This window comes from Bombyx mandarina, chromosome 02 (assembly GCF_030267445.1).
Source record: "Bombyx mandarina strain Sakado chromosome 02, ASM3026744v2".
Taxonomy (NCBI): domain Eukaryota; kingdom Metazoa; phylum Arthropoda; class Insecta; order Lepidoptera; family Bombycidae; genus Bombyx; species Bombyx mandarina.
This window is the reverse complement of record NC_143209.1, coordinates 189140-202171: the sequence shown is the minus strand read 5'-3', so window position 1 is coordinate 202171 and position 13032 is coordinate 189140. Positions and strand designations below refer to the sequence as shown.

At 45.8% G+C, this 13032-nt stretch overlaps 1 protein-coding gene across 2 annotated transcripts; it reads right to left on the bottom strand.

Annotated features, from left to right (window-relative positions):
• Window positions 1–1237: 1237 nt before the first annotated feature.
• Window positions 1238–13008, bottom strand: MED16 (mediator complex subunit 16). 2 transcript variants are annotated; one of them, XM_089734472.1, is made up of 20 exons: window positions 12560–13008; window positions 12032–12209; window positions 11173–11305; window positions 10500–10629; window positions 9562–9716; window positions 8222–8365; window positions 8026–8142; window positions 7709–7776; window positions 7489–7632; window positions 7283–7381; window positions 7084–7211; window positions 6614–6740; window positions 5792–5878; window positions 5033–5182; window positions 4820–4956; window positions 4476–4624; window positions 3993–4096; window positions 1968–2068; window positions 1481–1621; window positions 1238–1346 (listed from the first exon to the last, which is right to left on the bottom strand). In XM_089734472.1, exons 1-20 carry the CDS (start codon window positions 12619–12621, stop codon window positions 1289–1291), a joined length of 2412 nt encoding a protein of 803 aa, XP_089590598.1. In that variant the 5' UTR covers window positions 12622–13008; the 3' UTR covers window positions 1238–1288. The 2 variants fall into 2 exon arrangements, with proteins under 2 accessions (XP_089590598.1, XP_028043019.2); XM_028187218.2 differs by having other exon boundaries at window positions 5033–5177; window positions 7084–7210.
• Between the last annotated feature and the right edge of the window lie 24 nt (window positions 13009–13032).

Here is a 13032-nt window from a genome sequence, read left to right as displayed (position 1 = left end):
ATGTGATAATGCAAATTATTGCGAGCTTGGTTTTTATAGCACTAGATATGAATTAATGTAGTGTTGGTCTCAATTATATTGTATTAAGTCAATTTTTAGAACCCAAATACTAAGTAATTGTGCAGAAAAAATAGACAAGAATTGTATATTGGCTGTCTGTGCTAGTTCACAGTGAACCTCAATCACTAGAAGCCCATGCATCTTAAACTAGACTTAAAAAATACATAGGTACACTTTAGAATCTGTTTCTTATTGTTAGTGACGTGCCGTACATATTATCGGGAATTAAGAATTTTGATTGGTTGAGACAAAGCAGAAGATTTCCCGATTAGACTCTTAAAAAACTTCGATCAATCGTGTCGTAGAATTTTCGTAGATAGATTCGTAGAATTTTGACAAACATAACGAGTTAGAAATGCTCAGCACAGAATGGTAGTGCTACATTACAGCCTCAGCCGGGATAAAACGGGAAAAAACACTTCGAGCGTAGGTGTGAAATTCAATTGCTTACAATTAGCTTTCAGGCTTTTTATTTTATTACTTTGATAATTAAAGAAGTCCACGTCTACCTGGTGTTAAGCGGTGAGACATGAGCTCTAAATGTTAATTGTGTACTATAGAGGCTGTCCCTCTCTCTTGGAATGCAGTCCTGCTGCGCAGAAACAATACGAGAGTTAGTGGTACCTACCAGTAATTACACAACTTCATAGATTTTTTTGCGGCTCCCAATTAAATGCACGATATTATTGGCGCGGACTTCCTGAAAGTTAACCTTATCCTTCTCTTACTGTTGGCCCGGAGGCCTTTTCAGTTTCACCAGGAGGAATGGAAATTGCTTAATTGCCCAGGCGCCTCCGCGAGGAGACCTGACGACTCAAGGGCAGCTGCTTCGCGAATGAATCGGATCGGAATCGCGACCCGCTGAGAAGATCCGTTGAGTAACTCAGCGGGCTGACGTATGGCTCAAGTTGCACGTCGAGCTCTTTGCCTATTTCAACAAATACGGTTACTAGTCGCTAAGCCTGTTCTTAGTGCTAGAGCCGAAGGCGTCTAATGCGAGAGTCAGGAAGCAGTCAGCGGCGGAAACGATAACAGCAGCTACCTTCCGCGTCACGTTCCACTCGCCGCGGCGCCGTGGTGGGTCCCACGGAATATAGTCAACCGGATATTAAGTTGTATATATAATGAGAAGTTCACAGTTCGCTAACGAGCGTTTTAAGAAAATAAAACTAAACAATAATACTTAAACGTTATTTCATTTTATTATTTATCACATTCACTTGCAAGTTTATTTATCGTTTGAATTCATTTCAGTATTTGTGAACAGCGTCCATTTTCCTCCGCATCTGAAAACAGTAAAAGTTGATCAACGGGGTTTAAACTTTCATGACACGAGGGTTGGTTCGCTCTGTTAAATGACTACAAGGGGACGGCGACTCCCCGAGGTCAAGAGCTCTTCTAGTAGTGGACGTAGACCGACCTGCAGCTGGAGACGAAGCGAGCGTCGAAGGCCCTGTGCGCCGGGTGCCTGGCGGGCAGCGCGGCGGCCAGCGCCCTCCCCCCGCAGCGCGCGCACCCCCGCCAGCGGGCCGGCCTCAACCCTCCTCCGAGGTACATGTACCTGACACGCGACCGAATATTATATATTATCATATAATACATTTATCAATTTCTTGTTTACATTCTAACAAACTGTACGTTTCTAAAAATACGATCCGCGCATGCAGTACGGCTAAATGTTAGAATTTGAAGTTTCTCTTGTTGCGTTGCGTGGTTCAATTAAACCGTATATATTTTATTCCGTTCTAAGTATTTTTGATTTGCTTAAAAAAACTCTTTTGTTAATATCGCTTTTAACTATTTACTACTTTTAACTTTAATTATGTTTATCTATTCGTTATTTTTAATATTTTGTTGTCTGTATACAAATAAGCACAGTGTAGTGGCAACAGCTTCTGATCACTTACCGTATGGAGTCCATGGCTAGAGAGGGTGTAGTTTCACATTGCACGTAGGGGGGCGGCTCCGGCGCATATTTCAATGAATCAGGCTCTACTCCGTACTCCAACTGGTAACATTATTTTTACATGTTATTTGAAGAAGGCGATAAACATTCAATCGCTAATAGGGCAGTGTAATTTATATTTTATTTATAATTCATTAGCTTTTATTAACTTAAGATACTCTTTTTCGTTATTTTTTAAAATTTATTTAGATTTCTGATCGTTCACAAGTTTAATCGACTAATTTATTATAGTCGACTATATATATTGGATCGAGCCCCACAACGGTTAAGGTCGGTGCGTCACTACAAGACTCCTGTACACAAACATTGTAGGTACAATACGACCGATGTATCTTGGCGAGTCCGAACTTCGCGCAGAAGGCTGCGCACAAACGTTTTTAGGAACCAAATGGTGGCATGACCGACGTGCGCGGGGCGGAGGTCTAGGCTAGGGATTGACTCTGTGTAAACACAATCATCCCTTTATTCAATCAAATATCGCAATCGATTTTTATCGATTTACAATTTATTGATTTTTGTTTTTATGAGATACTGAACGAAATAGATTTACAAACTTATTGAATGTTGTGGTTAGTAAACGAGACTTCATCTTTAATAAAAAAAAAACTAATAACACTTTATTTTCTTGGTTGAAAGACATGATTTAGTTGAATATCAGTTATTTATAAACAACTACTACAATAGGGACTGTTTGTTAATATTTTAAACCTTCTATAAAATAGAATATAAATATATTTTTTTATTTAAATTTTAATCAATTTGAAAAAAACCGATTAAACAACATCCTCAAACACGCATATTGGACATCCCTTTTCTTGACATCGTATAAATTCGGTAATGCTCGGTACGCGGTAATGTGTCTCACTCACACGCTAGCTTAGTGTCGTGTTCGTGTCGCTATCTCTGTCTTGAGTACGGGCGGCTACAAAAGTTTTCATTGATTTGTTATTATTATACTGTGTTTGTTTAGTGCTCAGTTTTTTGTTTAGTTTTAAGATTGTTTGTGTTTAAATTTGTTTTAGTATTAAGTGTTCCTTGGCATGTATACTATTCGTTAACAAAGAAGCCACCAAAGCATAATAGTGTTTTAAATCGTCGGTCGACAAACATAATTTTTGATTTTTTTTTAAAAAAAGAAAAAGAAGAAAGCGTAATAGATGTTGACAGTTTTATTTAGAGTTGCTAACGCAACTGGTGTATCGCAACGCACAGTACAGCCGATCGCAACTGATCAGGCAGTGTTCGGGCTTACTTTAGAATTAATTTAATTACGTTATTTTTACAGCTTTCTGTCTCATAGTGTTTTGATATTCATTTTATTTGTACTTGGTCCCTGTATATGGAAATTTTAATTCGTATTTTGATTTAAAAAAATGAATGCTAATAACACTTTTTTTTACGAGTGTACATGCGCGAAAGTTCACCTGTGGCTATATTCAGACTCGCCAAGTTACGTCGGTCGTATTGTACATGACCTCCGCCCGGCCCGCACACAACCGGACGTTTCTTCCTGGACCATTTTTCCCAGCAGCCCCTGTAGCAACCACGCCAGACCTCCGTGGCTACCGAATTTGTTAGGAATATTTTCTAAGTATACAAAAAAATACTACTTTCCTATGCGACCGAATGGTTATTTACATGTTTGAAGTTTAATTTTAATTTTGGCGGGATTCTGAAGTTTAGCGAGGCTCTGAGAGAGAGCTCTTTTTTTGCGTCAATTTCTGTTATAAGGGTGAGTGGGTGTCTTTTTTAGTTTACTAGTTCACATGATAAAACTATAACCGGCAGAGAGAAAATACAAAATGCATCGGAATACGTAGATACGAAACTCAGAACCAAATTTCTGACTTAATGAATTAATAAAATTGTAGTTTCACAGGTAGCTGAATCCTTGCTACCTCCGCCCCACTGGACCAGGTATGTACATCTATGTACGCCCCCTGGGCACCGCGGGCACGCAACTTACATAGTGGGGTCCAGGTTTCTGGTGAGGCGCCGAGACACTGACCCGGGGGAGCGCCTCCCACACGCGCGGCCCCGGACATTGAGCCACCAGCGACGCGCACTCCTCTATTACATAAAAACAAAAACTTATATGGTCATCATCATCAACGGTCCACGCTCGTCCACCGGCTCGAGCCCCCCTGCCCCCCGCGCTGCCGCCGGCCCCCCCTGCGTGAGGGGGTCGGACGGTGACAGAGCTCCCAGGACACGCTCCGAGCTTTCAGTCGACTGCTCCGCGGCGGTGCCCGGGGGCACACAGGTTGTGCGGGACAAATATGACGATATATGATTAATGTATTTTTGCATGTCGCTCAGATTGTGGTAGAGTTAATTTGTGGTATCGCGACTCAGAACTAGTAAAGGCGCGTGCGTGCGTGTGTGCGTGCGTGCGTGTGTGAGTGCGTGCGTGTGTGCGTGCGTGCGTGTGTGTGTGCGTGCGTGGTACCGAGCAGGTCCTGCTTGAGCGCGGGCGCGGCGGCGGCGAGGCGGGCCAGGCAGCGCGCGGCGGCGTCGTGCGGCCGGCCGGTGCCCCGGGACAGCGCCAGCACCCTGCGCAGCAGCCACACCGCGCCGTTGTCCGACCACAGCTCGTACCTGCCACAAACACCGCTCTGAGTCCCTCCCGCCAACTGTACTACCCCAGCTGTTGTGAGTATGTGTTTGTTGGGCTCGATGAGCGGGACGGACTCACGTGATGTGCAAGGGTTCCGCGGCCGCCCACTGTAAGATGTAGCGTAAATGTAATGTGGTTTAATGTTATTAAATGTTAGCGGCGTGTCGGCGGCTCACCCGTGCGACTGGTGGTGCGGCTGCTGCGACAGGGACAGCAGCGCGGTGACGGCCACGTCGCCCACCCGCTGCACCGACACGCGCAGCGCCGCCAGCTCCGCGCCCGCCTCCGCCTTCGCTTCTAGCGACGCTATCAACTGTAACGACACGTCAGCTCCGTGTAGTCCACGGACATCGGGACACGACAAGACAGGTGTCGTCCGGTCCACCCACCTTATCCTGCTCGATGTGGTTCTCTTCGCAGTCGCCGTCGGGCCGCTCCTCCAGCTTGAGCGCGGCGGAGGCGGCCGCCCACACGCCCTCGCACGTCTGCAGGCACGTCAGCCAGGCGCCGCTGCCCGTCAGCCGGGCCGACAGCCTGCCCTTATACAAACTCGTGTTAAATCTCAAGTCTCGTAGTCAGTCGGTGACTACTTTTAATGACATTAGCTTTATAATTACGCCCGCCCGCACAAGCACACCCGCCGTCCCGCCCACGCACTGGTGTTAGTGAGGGTGCACCTGCAGGCGGGCGGCGGCGTCACAACTGTTCTTATAAATCCTCACGTCGCAGTCCCAAAGCGACTGCGTTCAATTGCTCTTTTTTTTCTTTTTCTTACCTAAGCTGGTAGCCTGGAGCGGCTATTCCAGCGTAACCGTGGCTAGTAGGTGAGCTCACGGGGCTCAAACCTGACGACGTTGCTAACACTGACCCTAGCAAGAGCCGTGCTTCTCAGAATCTACCACCGGATCGGAAACGCGACCCACTGAGAAGATCCGGCAAGAAACTCAGTAGGCTGTGTCTGTGGGTTCATTTACTCGTCGAGCCCTTCGTCGCAAGCGACGGGTTCGACGAGAACGATGACCGGAGTTCAATTGGACGCCGGGTTCACTGACCCCAAGTTGACGTAAAAATGAATTTTGCAATAGGTTGCAAGCCGCGACGTGAATTTGTTCAAATAGCAGCCGCGGAGGTGGTGTCCCCCCTCCTACCTGCACAGAGCTATCCTTAGCTTGAGCGCGCTCTGCTGGTAGTACTGCTGCACCGCCGGCGGCTGTCTCTGGAACGACTCCGTGAACCTGCGGACACAACGAGAAGATGGAGCGGACCCCGGCCTCCGGTGTGGCAATGGGGTGCGGCCCCCAGTGCGACAGTAGGGTGTGGCCCCCCAGTGCGACAGTAGGGTGCGGCCCCCCAGTGCGACAGTAGGGTGTGGCCCCCCAGTGCGACAGTAGGGTGCGGCCCCCCAGTGCGACAGTAGGGTGCGGCCCCCTAGTGCGACAGTAGGGTGCGGCCCCCCAGTGCCACAGTAGGGTGCGGCCCCCCAGTGCGACAGTAGGGAGCGGCCCCCCAGTGCCACAGTAGGGAGCGGCCCCCCAGTGCCACAGTAGGGTGTGGCCCCCCAGTGCAACAATAGGGAGCGGCCCCCCAGTGCGACAGTAGGGAGCGGCCCCCCAGTGCGACAGTAGGGTGCGGCCCCCAGTGCGACAGTAGGGTGCGGCCCCCAGTGCGACAGTAGGGTGCGGCCCCCCAGTGCCACAGTAGGGTGCGGCCCCCCAGTGCGACAGTAGGGAGCGGCCCCCCAGTGCCACAGTAGGGAGCGGCCCCCCAGTGCCACAGTAGGGTGTGGCCCCCCAGTGCAACAATAGGGAGCGGCCCCCCAGTGCGACAGTAGGGAGCGGCCCCCCAGTGCGACAGTAGGGTGCGGCCCCCAGTGCGACAGTAGGGTGCGGCCCCCAGTGCGACAGTAGGGTGCGGCCCCCCAGTGCGACAGTAGGGTGCGGCCCTCCGATGCGATAGTGTGGTGGCGCTACCTCTCGTAGACGGTCTCGGCGGCGCCGGGGCGCAGCGCCAGGAGCACGTCGAGACAGTCGCAGCCGGCCACCGCCGCGTACTCCAGCGCGCTCACCGCCAGCTGCACCGACAGCGCCGGGTTGGTCACTGCAACACGCCCGCCGACACACTCACACTCCTAGTATTTGTTTACCTCGATTAATTAAAACAATGGGTCAATTTAAAGACACTTTTTGTAATAACAATTACCACTTTCACTAGCGGTGTGTGGTACTGCAAGCTGCTTGAAGAGTGTGACAGCCGCCTACTGTACCACCGAAAGGAAAGCCTCACGTCACAGGGCGGGCGGTGATGTCCATGGGCCCGGTACGCACTAAGCCCTGGGTGAGCGCGAGGTCACCGATCCGTCTGTGCAATAAGATATTAACTAAAAAGATATGATTTGTGAGTTTCTATCGAAAGTAATGGTAGTGTGAAGGGGGACACTCACGCAGCAGGTCGGGCCACACCTGCGGCAGGCGGTACACGTGCAGCTGTCCGTGCGTGTCCACCAGCACCGCCGCGCCGCCCTGCGCGCTCACCGCCGCGCACGACACCAGCGCGCACCGCGCCCCCCCCTGCAACAGTAGGGACACTCAGGACCGCCCCCCACCTGTCCCCCTTCCGTCGCACCGGGCAGGAGCACTCACCGGCGCGACCCCCGGGCCGTATTTAGTGTTCTTGGGCGGAGTGGCGCCCCCGGCCTGCGCGTCCGCCGCGCCGTGGCTCGTCACCGGCCTGCTGATCAACTACCAACAAAAGATGAGATGATAAGGGGGTGTACAATAAAGGAAATATCCTGAAGATAAACAGCACTAAGCGGGAGCTATATACACAACAGGTTGACGCAACGTACCGCCACGTGACTGTCCTTGGGCTTGTAGTGTACGGCGTGCGGCGTGGCCAGCAGCACGGCGGGCACGGACTGCGGTAAGCGCGCCCCGCACACGGACACGGCGCGGCCCCCCTCCTGCTGCAGCACGGCCGTGCGCTGCCACACCTGCGGGCACACGTGGACGCTGGACCCCGCCCGATCATACTTGGCAATGCATCCGGGGCGAGGTGGCCGCACTCACCAGGGTGTTGAAGCAGTCCGCGGCCGCCTTCTGCCCGCCCCCCGCGGTGGGGTTGCTCTGCAGGTTACCTTTAAAAGACGAGTTGTTTGGATGTGCCGGCCCGCGGGTCACTCATGTCGACTCAAAATCGTCTATGAGAGTCTAGCGGAGTGGTCATGTTTATTTATAAAACTAAAAATAAATATATAATATAGTTTTTAAACTTAAAAAACACGTATAACAAGGAACCCTGGTGGTTCTGGTCAGTTATTGGATAACAATAAGGGAACTGTTGTATCGCCAGGGGGGCCACCGGGGGGCACCGGGGGGCCACTCACCCTTCGCGAACACCTTGTGCACGGGGTGCGCCCGCTCGCTGCACTTCCACAGCGACAGCGCGGCGCCCGCCAGCAGCAGGCAGTCCGAGTCCTCGCGGCAGCTCCAGGCCACGGCAGCTGCGGACACGGAGCGTGTACGTGAGCCCGCGTTGCAGCCGGGACTCCAGTGCTACACACACGGACGGCGAGGGGTTACCGGGCGGGTCCTCGTGCAGCAGGTGGATGGCCGGCAGCGGCTGCAGGGCGAGCGCGGGGGCGGCGGGGGGCGCGCGGGTGACGGTGACGGCGGCGCAGCGCACGCAGCCGTCCGCGCAGCACAGCGCCACCACGGGGCTGCCACCTGCCACCCGTGTTCGCGTCCGGTTGTTTAGGTTCAATGAATGAATGAATGAATGAATGAATGAATGATTTATTTTATTTCAGATAACAAGATGGACTTGTTGTTGTGTGTACATAGGATCATTGAAACATACTTTAAATTAACAAAACCAACCAAATAAAAAAAAACCCTCAACCATTTTGTTATTTCTTCTTCAGAAACAGAATTTGTCCTTGACTTGAACGTCCACAGTACAACTACTGCTGTCACACGCACGCGCATCGCGAGATAAGGGTGCGGGGTCAATACTTGTATTTCACTTTACCACTTTGATTTTTTTTATTGCTTTTATAGGTAGAAGAGTTCACAGCCCACCTGGTGTGAGTTGGTTTCTGGAGCCCATAGACATCTACAACGTAAATGCGTCACCTACCTTGAGATATAAGTTCTAAGATTTCGATATAGTTACAACGGCTGCTCCACCCTTCAAACCGAAACGCATTACTGCTTCACGGCAAAAATGAGCAGGGCGGTGGTACCTACCCGTGCGGACTCACAAGAGGTCCTACCACCAGTAATTACGCAAATTATAATTTTGCGGGTTTCATTTTTATTACACGATGTTATTCCTTCACCGTGGAAGTCAATCGTGAACATTTGTTGAGTACGTATTTCATTAGAAAAATTGGTACCCGCCTGCGGGATTCGAACACCGGTGCATCGCTATGTTAGATCCCTAGCCTGTATAGACTAATACTTACCAAACACCTTACTCATCATAAGCCCTCTCACAGTGATTTCATGAGAACATACCAGGCTCAGTTCGGGTCAGATATTCATTGAAGTGAGACGTTTACCAATTTTCCTCACTATTTCTAAATTCTTTTATTATAATTAGTTATTCATTAAAAATATTGTGTAGTGTCGAATAAATCCTTTTTTTTTAAAAGTTCGGCCTTCTCACTACTAACAGCTACATGCGAATGCACCCGACCTCTTATCCTTTAGGCCACGATGACTTTTCTAATCAATTTATTTAATCATTCGCAAATTATTTTGGTTTTGAAACATAACGTCAGTCAACGAATAGGGAATCAGTACTATTACATAAAGAAAAGGAGGGACAACCACAATTAAAAACTACCCACTAAGCCTATTGGAGGAAAACATTAAAATTGATAGATTGATAATACGAAAATGGAAGCGATTAACAATACCTTTATAACAAATAGCAGCGGCGGTGACGTGATCCCTGTGGGGGCGAAGGCCTTCGGTGGCCACCAGCGCGGTCCTCGAGTCTCCGCCCGGGGACACTGCCACACAGATGAGACCGCTGGCTGTGACCACCAGCACGCCCTCGCAAGCTACGCCGCTGTCGGTCCCAACAACATTATTAATATTCTTTAATTGAAATAATCTATACTAATAATATTATAAAGCTGAAGAGTTTGTTTGTTTGAACACGCTAATCTCAGGAAATACTGGTCCGATTTGAAAAATTATTTCAGTGTTAGATAGCCCATTTATCGAGGAAGGCTATAGGTTATATAACATCACACTACGACCAATACAAGCGAAGCACCAATAAAGAATATTCCAAAATCGGGGTTTATTCCCTTTTGAGAGCTTCCGCTGCGTGCGCTGCGGAAACAGTTAAAGTTTCGCTAAAATAATGTATGACAGAATTGTTCCCCTTTAAAAGACCTAAAAAAAAGTCCGGGACAGCATATGCCTATATGTGAAGGTTGGCTCACCATAATGTTTTATATGCTAACTAAATTTGTTCTAAAATAAACCATTATTTGTGAACTATTTCACGCGGACGATGTCGCGGTCAAAAGCTAGTCTTGGATAACTGGATAAATCTAATAAGAAGCAAAACAGAAAAAGTGGACTAAATTAGAAAGTGATTGGTTAAAAGAACTACCGTTCTAAAGGTGGGTAGACAACATAAAAGCCATTGCAGGTTCTACGTGGAAGAAGAAATGTCACGACCACGACAAATTACATTAATAGTATGTACCTAAATATGCATTAAGATTGTTAATAAAGGTTTCTTTATCTTTATAATTAGATTAATTGTCAGAAACAAAAAGTAGCTCTGCAGTCTATTTTGCACCTACTGAGAAATTGCACAAGCTCCCGATACACTCACCCGAATCCCTTGAGAGTAGGAGAGAACCGAAGCATTTGTATTTTTTCAGGGATAACCGCATCTGATTTTTTGTCCACGGCCACCACACGACGTCCATTGTGGAAAAAGGCCCCTTGGATTATGTGTTCTCCTGAAATATTTTGTCATTTATTGACAAAAATGAAAAATAAAAAACAAGAAAACATCTTTATTGATATGGCCTTGAAAATAATCTTTATTACATGTTTATAACTTATTAAGATCTATTCAAAGAAATATTTTTAAAAGCCGCCACTCATCATGAGACATGAGACCAGAGTCATGTTGCAATGACAGCTATCCCAAACATCAATTGGAGCCACATTATGTCTCATGATAAACAGACAGGGCGATGGTACCAGAATATGAAAATGTTGACTATCTAAGCGTTTAAATAAGTGCTGAATTAAGTTTGCACTTAGATCTGATCTTATCTTATTGCCATCTGATCTTATTTGTTCTTAGGTACCACAAACAACCACTATGCATAAATCAATTAAAAAAGATGACTCAAAATTACATTATAGAATTTAAAATAGCAATGCATTTAGTGTACGACAACATCAGAGAAGTGGCAGTAGTCTTAATGCTTTAAGATAGACAATTTTACTAAAATAACTAGTTTTGTACTTAGGTAGTTAATTTTGCGTCTTACCAGGGAAGTTAGCACTGTAAAGACATGTCCAATCATTGAGGAGGAAGTCTTTCTGTCCATAGACAGACACATCACCCACTGTAGTGGCTACTAACAACTGTTTGCCTTCCAGATCCCACTCTAGAGCTGACACCTGGAATTTGTATCCATTTATTTTATTAGAACATAGTTGCATAAAGAAACAAAGTTGTAAGAGTATTTCCATACAACCTTTTAGATAGCTTAATGTATTTTTCCGAACCTATAGAACATATAAAATAGTATGGTCATCATTTGAGTATAAAATTTGACAGCAAACTTCAAAATTTTGGAAGCACAGGGGTTGAGAATCACTGCTATAAACTAGTTTTTAGATCATTTTGTTAAATAATTGAAATTGTTGATGTGGATATCAAGTATAAGTAAGAAGCATATATCATCACAAATACTAAGTTATGAAGAAGTTATAAATATGAGTAAGTTATATGTGTAAATCATATCATATCCACAGTGCAATTAATTACTGTAGATTATAAAAGATTGATAATTCTAACAGATCCAATATTTGATAGCATTAATGTAAATGTGTTTTGGTTTAAAGAGTCTCACTGACCATTGCTCCAACACAATGACAGTAGGCAAGGACAATCATCTCACACTGTTTATCATCTCCCGTAATTGCTTAACTCTTGATGAAGGAGCTGGTCTGTCCACTTATGCCAACAAAAACTGACCACATAGGGTCCTAGTCTACTATTTGAAATGGAAACTCATTAATAGTGTTAATACATAAAGAGCTCATTAGGTTGTAAAATTATACCTCTTGAATAACTAATATATAACATATAGTTTCATTGAACTTTTACTATTTCACACTTACAGGATAAGCTGTACTTGTAACTTTGTGACTGTTCCATGGGGTATCTAAGTCACATACATACACATGACCTCCCCATGTTGCTCCGTCCACATCACTAAGCTCTGTCGGTGATGAGAATGCTATGATATTTGCACATGATATTGTACAAATTGGTCGGACTACTTCAGAGTCTTTTACACTAGAAATACACAAAATTATTAAGCATTAAGTTTATGTAACACCAAGAAACAAATAATGTTTTAAAAACAGAACACATGGGACTATTTTAAAATACTTGAATTTTATGTACATGTGATAATAAGCATCATAATATGTAATATGCAACCATGAGCTGAGCAGTCTACTATTACTTTTCTCCTTAATTTGTTATTTTTATCATTAGTGTTTTCTTAATGATGAAAGGCATCATGAACAACGGTAACTTAAAAAGTAAGTTGATGTTACTGCTGTTAAAGATATCTTAATTTGTAAACTTTAATAAATTTGGATAGAAATATAAACTTTAGATATAAATTTAAAACTATTTACTTTTCAAAGTGCGGAGGTTCACATTTAAGTGGCTTGCGTCTCATAGAGTATATTAGCTCCATTACAAACTACCGCGGACTGCGGTTAGCGAATTGTGAATGAAATGTTTAATGTTTATTAAAATACGCATGTAAAGCAGGTTGGAAATTTGAAGTTAATAAGATTGCGAAAACTTATGGAAAACTTTATTTGTTGATACCTATCACGTCAATTTTCAAAAAATGTCAAAATGACAATAACGTTTTATTATTGCTCGGATCTGAATTTACATCTTTATTTGTGGAACTACCAATTGTATGTAACGAATGATAAAAGGATTATACATATTTTTGGTTGGCACGGATTATATTTATTTTTTAAATGTTTTGTCTCCTAGCGATTTCGAATTTCATCTTGTATGTCAGAATTTCCATTGCCAATTCCATTTCTCGTTTGACAGAAATCAACGAAGTGTACTAACTTCAGGGCGCTCC